We start from the raw sequence: 12,671 nt of genomic DNA, 5'->3' as shown, positions 1-12,671 counted from the left end.
CGCAGTAACAAATTAATTTAATATGAAAATTTTATTCACCAAAATAAACTAGGTACCTACATAGCAAAAGTTATAAAAGGCATTTATTTTCTCAAAATTGATTCCTTTAGATTTCTTTCTAATAACCACTAGATACTTCTATATTTTATAATTTTTCATTAATCTGCTGAGGTTTATTACGTTCAAGAATTTAGCTAAAGTTGTGCAAATTTAATAGTAGGCACTTCCGTGAGCCTCCGGTAACTTTCAAAAGCTTTCCGTCGGGAGAGCCGAAAAAATTCTTTCATAGTGGCATATATCGTGTTCTATTTGCTCCTTGCCCCTTGTTCACGATATATGATTGCTTTTTGCTTAAATGCTTCAAACATATCTGTTGGCTAGGAATTAGATCGGCTCCTAGCCAGTACCGACTTACGTAGTAATTTAGTAACTTACGTTGTTATTTAAATATCTGAATAATTTGGTGTGGAAATACTTTAAACGGTCGATTAAAACTGCTATTGAATTCGACAGGGATTTTGGTACATGACAATTAATCGAATTAAAATTCTTAATCTTCTCTTAATTACAGGTTTTGGAAACTTTATTTAACTTACAAAGAATTACAAATTCACATACTGAGATAATACTATTCTAGTAACAGAAAATATTACATGCTACATAAATTAAAAATAACGCGTTGCACTCCGGGAATGCCAGTAGAAGTGAAACAGCGGTGTTTCCGGGACGATACGACATGGGTACCTTCAAAAAAAGCGCGTACACCTTCCTTAAAGGCCGGCAACGCTCCTGTGATTCCTCTGGTGTTGCAAGAGATTGTAGGTGGCGGTGATCACTTAACAACAGGTGACCCGTACGCTCGTTTGTCCTCTTATTCCATAAAAAAAAACTAGAATATTAACGTTGTTAAATTTTGAATATTTTGGAATGGTTAGGGAATAATTTCGCACGAATTGTTTTATTTATCAGTATAAAAGTACTTACTAGCATTTATGTGGGTTAATTATTCATTAATTGCGCTATAGTACACAAAAATTACAATTTATGTAACATAAAAATTTAACACTTCAGAAAGAATATAATTATTTTACACTTAAAAATTTATCTCTCAGAAAAATCAAATCGTCCATAATTTTAACGACTGTCTTACGAATTTTTGATCAGGTTTCAAATCCTGACGCGAGTTTAACATTAATTTATACCCATCTGAAGAACAGTGCTCAACGCCGCTACTGTAGTTTTCACTTCAATAATAAAAAAGTAGCTATATCTACTGTCTAAGTGATTACAAGTATTTTTTTATCTTCTTACTAAAACAATATAAAATACAAAAATATTTACTAAAATTATACAATTCAGTATTCTATGTTTAAGAAAAATGAACCTTTAATATGTGATTTTTAGCAACTTTTTAAAAGTTTTTAACGACTTATCTATAATAATTTAATAAGTAAATATTATATCTGTGCAATTTCAAACGTAATATTTCTTCTCCCGTAGTTTGTTCTTGTCTAAGTGCTTAAACAAATATTACGTTTTGCTTGACGAGTAAATTTTTTTAAAACAATATTTATCATATATTTTACCTTTTCATTAAATAAAATATATTTAATTTTCATATTCCAAAACTAAGACATCAGAAATCATATTGTTATCGTGTATAGTATGGTTACAGAGTTGGTACGTTGTGATGACTGCATTTCCAAGATACTGGCCAGAAGGATCCTGTCGAACGACGTGCATGTAGTCGTCGCCTATTGTAAACTGCACTTGTGGTGGAGCAGCCCAGTCGCATACTACGGTCACAGCCTTTCTTACCGCCGGGGGATTGACGCAGTACAACTGGATAAGACAAACATTTAAGTTTACACTAACTACAAAAACGCATACACCTGAAACGCTGGCATTTCTCGTGTGATTCCTTTGATGTCGAATCGGCTCGATCACTTGGCGTTGCGTAGAAACGTCGCTTCATTGTGTGCTTTCTACTTCATCTATCACGAAGAGCTGTTTGACCCGATTCCTGCCGCCGAATTCCACCTTCACACGACACGCCACAGCTTAGAATATAATCACCACCATCTGGATGTGTTGCGAACTTTCTTCCACGTACAACAAAGCTGTGGATTGAGCTTCCTTGTGCGGTGTTTCCGGGACGATACGACATGGGTAAATTCAAAACAAGCGCGCACACCTTCCTTAGAGGCCGGCTCCTGTGACTCCTCTGGATAAATGGGTGAAAGTGATCCCTTAACACCGGGTAGCCTGTACGCTCTTTTGTCTTCTTCCATAAAAAATATTCGGAGACGATCACTTAATATGACGTGATGCTCCTAATATATATCTTACATTGTTATTTTTTTCTGTCATTGTTATTATACGCTTTATTAAAATCGTATCTTAATTCCTACATTTAAAAACAACAACTACAAAAAACGACATTATGAAAATAAATGTAAAAAATATAGCCAATCCAGCGCGGCGTAGGTCACACACACGCGACAATTCAGCCGGTTTAAATTTTGTTTCAGGATTTAAAAATAAAACTGTCGTATGATTAGTGCAAAATAACGATACGATATGTGTTACGTATACCAGAAGATCGCCAGTCGACCGACCAAGGCTAAAGCCGTACTGCCTGTCGTTGATCAACTGGTGACCCTCAAGGTATACCAAGAGCTGGCGGTTAATTATGCTATCCATGATTTTGGAGAGTAGGGAGGTAATAGCAATAGGCCTGTAGTTTGCCGGATCCGAACTGTCTCCTTTTTTTTCTTCACGGTTGTAAGCGACGCGCTGGACAGAAACTGGTGGAAGCAGATCATCCGCTCCAGATCCAACCGACTCTCGTGAGAGAGTATTTTTTTTTAAATTGCATGACTTATAACGATGACTGACTGACACCAATTTTCGATGTATAAAACTTTTCCCTGTCTATATTATATAAGTACTATTGAAACTCAAGAACGGCTTGCATGATCTTGATGGAAATCGGAGTGTGCTTAAATCATTTGAGTGGTAAATAACTAGGCTATCTTTGTTTATATAATATCTAATTAACGTTCAGCATACATTGATAGTAAGCGAATCCCATATAATATACTACAATTAAACAAAAACAAACTGTACGAAAAGTCACTAACTCATTGTAGGTCATCTACCACATTAACTACGGGGAGTGTTTGACCTGATTCCTGCCTCCAAATTTCAGCATCGAATCAAACAACCAAAAAATAAAAACTACGTTTAAAAAAACCGACTTCAAAAACAGAAATGTATCAAATAACCAAAAAATTATGCAAACCTTTACCTTTAATATGAATAAAATACTATTATTTGTATGTGCTACCTATTGATAGGTTTTAAATCATTAAACGTAGTTTTTATTTTATTTTTTACTTTTTAGTGTCAGTTAATATTAATAAAACATAATCAACCTGAATGAAAACTCCTAAAAAAGCCGTACACAAAAAACATCCAGGTAGGCGAAAATTTTCATAAAAAAATCTTCATAAAATGAATACTACCGGGCCAATCTATGTAAAATTTTTATGGGACCAAATGACATCCATTTCGCATCGATCTAAAGAAGAATTACCTAAATCGGATAATCAATCTCAGAGTAATCGGTGTACATACATAAAAAAATACCGATCGAATTGAGAACCTCCTCCTTTTGGAAGTCAGTTAAAAATAGGGTAACTAACATACTCATATTATGGATATGTGTCGTTCATCCGCTAAAAAATACTGTGCAATGAGTTTCTATTTGTGGTGTTTGTAGGACGATGTGGCATGGGTACATTCAAGAAAAGCACGTACCCACAACTAAAACGCTGTAAACACTCCTTAAATTCCTTTGGTTTTACAAGTAGTGTATGTGTGGCAGTAATCACATAGCATCAAGTTACCCGTACGCTCTTTTGCTCTGATATTCCATAAAAATCATATCGAAGTTGAATATATTCACTATTTACCCACATCTTACCTTTGGATACTTGGGTGCAATGTGGTGGGGAATTCCTCTTCAATTTCCCTTCTAAGCTAGCGATCAAACACGTGAGTATTACAAAAATATAGCAATTCATTTTAAATAATTAATAAGAAACAATAACTACTTTGAACACAGATCCATGTATTGTTATGTTGAAGCAAAATAGACTAGAAGACGTGTTTATTCGTTGATACGGGGTCGTGATCCCGAGTATCTGTTATCAGTGAAATGTTCTGAGAATTTGTTGCCTCTATATGATTGTATGAAATATAACTCAGGACCTTATGAATAACATAATATACTAGATAATCGTGGCAAATCACACACAATCACATAGACACACATGAACGCAATATACCTAAGGGACTTGCACCTATCTATGACTCATCACGATATATCCGGAACCATAAAGGGCCAAAGACTTGATATTTGGTAGGAATATCAAGTCTTTTTATCGCAAATATGTTGGTCTCAGTGAGTCATACACCTTTGTGCCCTTTGGTGTCGAGACACTTGGCCCGTGGGGCCAAGAGGCGCGGAGAATGTTCAAAATACTATCTTCGCGCCTCAATAAGGCTACTGGAAACGCAAGAGCTGGCAGCTATCTCGGTCAACGGATCAGCCTAGCTATCCAACGCGGAAATGCTGCCAGTATTTTAGGTTCGCTTCCACGTAATGATAGTTTTAATTTTATTTAGTCATAGTATTGTAAATGTAGTTATAAGATTTGTTTTGTAATAATAATGTAATTTATATAGTTTGCTCTTTAATCCTTTTTATGAAATAACAGCCAGTCGTAACAACAGTCTACCTAATACAGGCAGAGGTTGTGTACTCGTATCTGATGTGTGATGTGATGTATGTGTAAGAGTGTGTAGCGAGTTTAATTAGTAAATGTTCCGTCTCGGGGCGTTACAACTATTCGAATATGAGTTTTTTACTTTTTTGATAGTTTACTGTATGTAATTTAAGTACTAAATTTAAGTTGTCGAACAAACACCTAAACAGCGTGGGAATCTATAGATTATATTAATATGAAGAATGTAAGTATTAAATTTTGGCACACAAAAGTAAGACATAGCTGGTTTAAGCTAAGAAGAGAGTTGGGCTGGTTATACTTCCCTGAGGAACGCCATAGATAACATCGCGAGGGCTACTGTATAATATGTCATCAATGCACATACACTGAGTTCTGCCGTTTGAATAATCCTCGAATAAGTTTAACAGGTAACACCCACATGCCAAACTATTTCAAATTTTTATGGGACTAAATGGCAAACATTCCGCATCAAACTAAAGAAGAATTACGAAAATCGGATCATTAATCTCAGCGTAATCGTTGTACATACAGTCATAAAAAAATACCGATGGAATTGAGAACCTCCTTTTCGAAGTCGGTTTAAAAGTGGTTTTACATTATTAGGCATCGAAAAGAAAGATCTACTTCTTCAGGCATTCCCCATAGAAACGATACATAAGCAGGTGTGATACAGAAAGCTTTTTTGCCGGCTTCTAAATTTATCGACCCACTACTCATTGATGAAGTCCACTAGTGCGGATATATTAGTTTTTTGGAAATATTAAATTAGCGGAATTATTAATAGCAGCATCGAATACGGTTGAAGGACCAAGTCTTACAAAGTTTCGCGTATGAAAAATACACGCACCCCCTGCTAGTAGATTTTCCGACAAAAACTTCTCAAAGAGGTGCATGTGGTGTGAACGTACTAACAATATAGTTGACATTTGAATGTGAACCTTCGTAATATACTGGAGTGTTTCAAAGACAATCATACTTCCGATTATTATTTTTTAAATTTTTACATTCTTTAAAAACGTTGTAAGTACGTAAATGTAAATATCCAGTCCAAAAAAAATATTTAATTGTTTTAAAATGAGCTTTCTTTACTCCTTGTACAGTTTTCTGTACTTAAGAAAAAGTCCTGTGGTTTCGGAGATTAGGTACAACAACCAAAAACAGATTAAGATTTGGTTTTAGACATGAATACCATGTAAACATTCATAGGCTTATAGAAAAAGTGTGTAACATAATATTATGAGCCTAAAATAGTAATATTATATTTTTTAATTTTATTTTTGTATTTATTTTTTGTAAAATTTTGTGTAGTAAATAATTTTATTTGTAATATATTTTGTTTATTTCATCATTACTTTTAACAAAGGTCTAGGAAATCAGCGAGTGTTGTGCGAAAACTTAGTTCCAGCAATCGATACCACATTATTTCGGAATAATTATCTATGCCTAATGACATGGATTTGTAAAAACTTAGCTATAAATAAGCAATAACAATAAGTAAACAAGAACTATTTTAATTTGGACATCCAAGACTATATACTAATCCACTTTTGATCGAGGTAAGGAACATAACACCCCAATCCCATTGAAAGACCTAAACTTGATGTAACTACCTAAGTTTAAAAATTTTCTTCCTTTTTTTACAACACAACACAATACAACAGGACAAACGATTGAGCGGATCACTTGGTGTTAAGTGATCACCGCCACCCACATTCTCTTGCAACACCAGAGGAATCACAGACCTTTAAAGTGCATACGCCTACCTAGGCTAGCAACGCACTTATGATTCCTGTCTTCGCTCACTCGCTTCTTTTAACTACTTATAAATTTAATAAAAAGTACATTTATTGAATGTCCAAGATTTTACAAATATTAATAAGTTATATACAATGTTGTTTATCGTTCGTTTTGAAATCATATTTTTGTGTTAGTTAATATATCTGTCCTTACAGATGCTCTATTCTCGAGACTGCACAAGTAAGAATAAAGAAATTCTATTCTCATTGTCTTCTTTTCGACCTGTAATTTCAAAAATATTGAAAAGTGATAGCAAGTGTAGCCTTCACCTTATAAATCTACTTGCGTAGCCCAAACCAAATCTACTTATAAAAAACGCTACTCGGGCGTTGGAGTTGGATATTTGGATACTCGAAACTAGAATCAAAGTGTACTCCTATTGATGCTGTCTAGCTTGTACTCGGAGTGCACTCGGTCCAAGTGTACTCCGATAGTGAAAACCAGAACGGCAAGAGAAATATGGCCGCAAGCAAAAGTGTGTCCATATTATAATATTTTGTAGTTTGTACTTATTTAGTACGTTCAAGCCTCAGCAAATGTGCGAATTGAATGTTGTGAAAGAGGGTCTTCTTTTCCAAGTTTCTTATTTTTTGTAATTATTAATCTTTTTTTATCAATAGGAGTAATATTGTTATTGTGAATATTATGATATTGTTTTACGATTAATATCGTGTTGAGGTGAGTGAATTCACTGAAGCGTGTATGTACCTTAGCCTGAGTAGCTTTATGAATTGAACCTTACCTTATTTGCCTTAACGAATATTTTTATAATAATAATAACACGTCTACAAAAAATTTATTGAATGGGTATTTACTTTTGGAGAACTGCGAAAAGTTCAAAATAGCTTGATTCTGAATACGTAAACAAATTAGTAAGAAGTTAAATCTGACATAATATGTCAGCTGTCAGTTGTCACTCTTATTAAGTGTAATGTGACAAGCGTTCTTTTGTGTCATTGTGTGTGTTGCATCCAGAATTTTTGTTAGAAATAATAAATCCGAAGGCGGAATTAAGATTTTTAGAGGAGTTTGTTATTCCCCATGTTATTATTATTGATCAATTTAATTTGTTAATTGTAAAATTACTTTTACAATTATGATGAGTGACGATGATCGCGACATTGATATCGAAAGTGATGTGGGTAAAAAGTATTTCATTGCTAGTTTTGTTTGTAATTCTTCCTTGACTTATGGTTTTATGTAATTTGCAGGCTGAGAACGATTCAGATTCACGGCAACACGCCAGAAATAATCTAGGCAATGGAGGTTATTACTCACAGGTATAAATAAAAGTTGCTAATCTCATAATCTGACTACAAATTACAAAGATCATGTGGTCTCAAATGCGTGACCTTACCCGTTTAAATTTGCATATTATTGTGTGTTATTGTTTTTGAGTAATTAATGTAAAAAGGATACTTAGAATCATGTGCCTTACAACAGTTTTTAAATACCAACAGGCTGAAAAGCGGGCGCACCATAATGCACTAGAGCGGAAAAGAAGGGATCATATTAAAGACAGCTTTACATCGCTAAGAGACTCGGTACCAGCACTTCAAGGTGAAAAAGTGGTATGTATTGATAACTCAATAGTTTAAAATACTTTTCAAATTCAAATATTTTTGTTCAAAATAGTATTCAAAACCACACACAAACCTCAAAAACTAGCACCTATTCAAAATAGACTGCCTCAGACCTGAGAAGAAAAGGTGCAAGAAACTCAGTGGCCTTTTTTTTTAATAAATATATGGGTTTCAGTGTAATATTGCACAATCAACATTTATAATTGAAGAATCTGAGGGTGCTCGCTTCATTCCCAGTCTGTGGTATCATTAAGAAAATTGTTTATGTTATAGTAATCTTTCCCACACAAACATTATTTTAACAATTCTTTTAAATTTTGTAATACATTTGTTTTGTACATTTTCTGGGATCATATTGTAAAAGCATATACATCACCCAAAAAAAGGACTTACTAATTCAACTTAACAAGTAAATTTACGAGTAGTAGGTATTACAAGTTTATGTTTGTTCCACACTAGCTTTGCAGAATTGAAAAATGTTAATAAATACATATTAAAAAACCATTTAAACCTGAAAATATTTGTTTGAAAAAACTGTTAAAATTGTAAATTGATTACATATATACATACATAGGACACCTACAAGTTAATAGACTTAGTTTGGTGGCCAGGCTTAGCTGAATTACGTGCCAGCAACACATCTCTTGACACCTTGTGTTGTGGATGTCCATGAGGGGCTGCCTTATTCCACCATGTAGCTTCCCATCATGTAACCTCTTACCCACTTGTCTCCTCATCTATATATATATAAAAATGACATAAAATTTGTTCATGAGGAGAGTAAAGAAACCTTGTATATATTTTTGCATCCATGGACAATATTAGCCAAATATGACTAGTCTCAGTGAATATGTTTTACCTTTTGAGACAGCATTAGCAATATATTTGCATCTAATATCAAGTACATATTCTCAGTCATTTAAATACCTGTAGCAACATTCATTTCTTTTATTTAGATATCAGCAGAAAAATTTATTCTATTTTTGATAATTACTTTTTTGGTGGTTAATAATTAAAAAATCTCTTCTGCAACAAATAAAGAAACATGTTCAAGAAGTATGCTGATTTCCAAACTGAAATAAAACCTATGATGGTTCATGTTATATTAAGTTTTTTTGAGTCCTGCCTAAGTTAGCTAAAGCCTAGCCCTCTTCCGATTGTGGCCATTTAAGAGCAGCTTAGCAGCTTGCATGGTAACTAGAGTGAATGATAAGCAGCATCACAGGTTTTCATCATTATCCGCCTCTAAATACATTACAACATTATATGAATACAGAAAGAATGCAACACAGAGCAGCTCGAATTGTCGGGGACCCAGTGCTCTGTGCACGGATGGATCACTTGGCGTTGCGTAGAGACATCGCTTCATTGTGTGTCTTCTACCGCATTTGTCACGGGGAGTGTTCCGAAGAGCTGTTTAACCTGATTCCTGCCGCCAAATTCCACTTTCGCACGACACGCCACATATTAGAATATCATCCCCACCATCTGGATGTGTGGCGGTCCTCCACAGTGCGGTTTTCAAGGAGCTTTCTTCCACGTACTACAAAGCTGTGGAATGAGCTTCCTTGTGAAGTGTTTCCGGGACGATACGAAATGGGTACCATCAAAAAAATCGCGTACACCTTCCTTAAAGGCCGGCAACGCTCTTGTGATTCCTCTGGTGTTGCAAGAGAATGTGGGCGGCTGTGATCACTTAACACCAGGTACGCTCGTTTGTCCTCCTATTCCATAAAAAAAACGAAGGTTACTATTAGTTGTGTAAAGATAAAAATTTCGAAACTTGATGACTATGATGTACCAGAACACACATTCTACACTTATTGCCATGTCCTCCTCTTCAATAAAAAATTAAAACAATGTATTAATCCTCGTCAATTGTATTTTCAGGCAAGCAGAGCACAAATATTGAAAAAAGCTGCAGAATACATTCTTTTTATGAGGAGAAAAAACAATTCCCATCAGCAAGATATTGAAGACCTTAAAAGACAAAATAGTTTACTAGAAGCACAAAGTGAGTATGAATTTTATTTTTAAATTTGCTTCAGCAGAACTTCCTGATCGTCTTGTCCCTTATTGTCATAAAAAAAACTAGATAGGGAGCTGCTAAAAAGAAGTGTACTTCTGATTGTTTTTTTCGTTTAATTACATGCAATACTATCGCCATGGCCAATTACTGGCACTGCAGTAGAAAATGACTGCTGGAAGGACCTCAATGCATATGCATTGAGATCACTACAATGTAGTGTCTACCACTCAGGGTTATTACCCTCTATTTAGTCTTTAGCAATCCCCTTTAGACACTCTTACTCAGTAGATTCTCCTCACTTAGAGACAAATGTTGTTAAGTCTTCTTATGCTAGCAATTTCAAGGCTGCAGTAAAAGGTGCCACTGTTGGAGAAGACAAAGCTTTGTGTTAACTGCCGAAGCCTCCCTTGATTGTTACTCCCGTGATTTAGTACATTAGGGAGGAAGAAGGCGAGCACATATAATGCATTTTCCACCTCATATTATAGTATTCTTTTCATCTCAAGGTGGTGGATCCTCTGTATCAGCTCCTTCCTTTTGACCGCATCATAATAATTGATGGTCAAGTCATCTCCGATTGGCTTAATTTCCTGCATCGTCTATCATATATGTGGTGGTAATATATATTATGTGTATGAAATACTTATAGTGGGTGAACCACTTTGTTCTGTCCGTAAATACCTATAATGTTGTATCAAGACAACAACGAAGAACAGTATGTATTTGATTTATAAACAATTTGCAATAAAAAGGTCTTATAAACAAATATACAACATGTAAAAGAACTAAAGCACCACTTGCGGTTGAAAGCTTAATTAAGTAAATAGATTAAATACTTAAGCCACATAATTTTCATTTAATAATACTATTAACTATAAATTTCAGTAAGAGCATTAGAAAAGGCGAGAGCTACCGGTAACTATATGGATGCACATGAACTAGGACTCGGCATCAAATCCGAAGGTAGCTCACATGACACAGACAGTTCTGATGGCGAAGGGACAACGAGAAGAGTGAAGAAACTCAAAATAAACGGTGTCAACATATAATATAACTATATACAATAAGTGTTGTGAAATTATAGTGTTCTCTCCAGCAAGCATTACAAGTATGTATGTAATGTTATAAGCAATTTTAATTACAGATCTATTTTTGCTAAACGGACATTTTTTGTCTTGAAATGTTGATGTTAGAATAACAGAATGTTTTTGGGATTACTTAGAGTTAGTTATTGTTTCTTTGCAATAATATATTTTTGTTATTTTTGTAAAAATTGTATGAACAGCTGTAAACATTTTAAGTATTTTTAGTGTTTTTAGTGTTAGCGTGAAGCTATACCATAATACTTAGAAAGTAAGTTTGTGTAACGTTACACTATGTGATAAGTACTTGGATATAACAAACTATAAAATGCAATAGATTACATTCAAGTTAATAAGTTTTGGGCATTTTTATTGTGATTGATTGATTGATTGTCTTCGTGAGTTTGGTTGCATAGTGTGAATCTAAGTCTTGGCAATGGAACAAGGGGTTGCTAGTACGATCCTGATTTTGTACTTAAGTCCGGATGCTAAGCAGGAAGAATTTCGATCGTTAAACTGTCCTTGTCACGTAAATATAATGTGTCTTGCTTCTGTGCGAAAACAGAGACAGGTTATAATCGTTGCTTGCTTGCCCTCCGGATTTTAGTTCTTGATGAATTTCTCCATCTGTATTGTATTTAATGCATACATAAGTGAAGGTAATAGAAATCAATATAGTCAAACCTTGATATGCAAGTCAGAAAGTCATAATAATTTCTTTGTCATCTCCAAAGATCTGGGAGTACATGAAAAAAATTACTCACTAAAAGAATCGCTTTTAAAACTCATGAGGATTATCGAGATAGATATGATGTATCCAACTTGTGCTGTCTGTTATAGATTTATCTCAGTTTTTCACGTTTTGACTATATTAATTTCTATGGGCCAATAAATATGTCAGCCATGGCAATTAATTATCATGTCTCCATTTCTCGGATGAACTCTATTCAGGTATATCGTTATTGTGCGTGAATGTGATCACCTACCAGCATTTTAAGCCCCAAACTGGCCCATTAATAAGTAAAATTGAGTCATAACTGTGTAACTATAAAGATCAAACCTGGGTGAAGATAACTTCATGCCATAACGTTAAAAACTACAGCAAAATATTAGAAATAAAAAAAAATATGTGTTAAGATGTTATAGAATTATTTTATAGATAAAAATATTTGTACAAATCTTTGTTTTAATATTAATTGGTTATCTGTGGATAAATCTTTGCGGGGTCACTGAACTCATGTGTTTACCTGCTGTGTGTCAATCAAAAATTATGTGTATGTAATTACATTCAGGCAAACAATATTTTTGTTTTATTGTCAAACCACTCTACTAATAATAAATGGTATAACTACCTGCATTTTTTTAA

The 12,671-nt window shown here is 34.3% G+C and overlaps 1 protein-coding gene across 1 annotated transcript; it reads left to right on the top strand.

Moving 5' to 3' along the window:
• Positions 1-7,569: 7,569 nt before the first annotated feature.
• On the top strand, positions 7,570-12,671 carry LOC126972574 (protein max). The gene is made up of 5 exons (XM_050819435.1): positions 7,570-7,749; positions 7,823-7,891; positions 8,072-8,182; positions 10,085-10,208; positions 11,109-12,671. Exons 1-5 carry the CDS (start codon positions 7,708-7,710, stop codon positions 11,270-11,272), a joined length of 510 nt encoding a protein of 169 aa, XP_050675392.1. The 5' UTR covers positions 7,570-7,707; the 3' UTR covers positions 11,273-12,671.

The sequence above is a fragment of the Leptidea sinapis genome, chromosome 26 (assembly GCF_905404315.1).
Source record: "Leptidea sinapis chromosome 26, ilLepSina1.1, whole genome shotgun sequence".
In the NCBI taxonomy this organism is placed as follows: domain Eukaryota; kingdom Metazoa; phylum Arthropoda; class Insecta; order Lepidoptera; family Pieridae; genus Leptidea; species Leptidea sinapis.
This window is presented reverse-complemented; position numbering and strand designations above follow the sequence as displayed.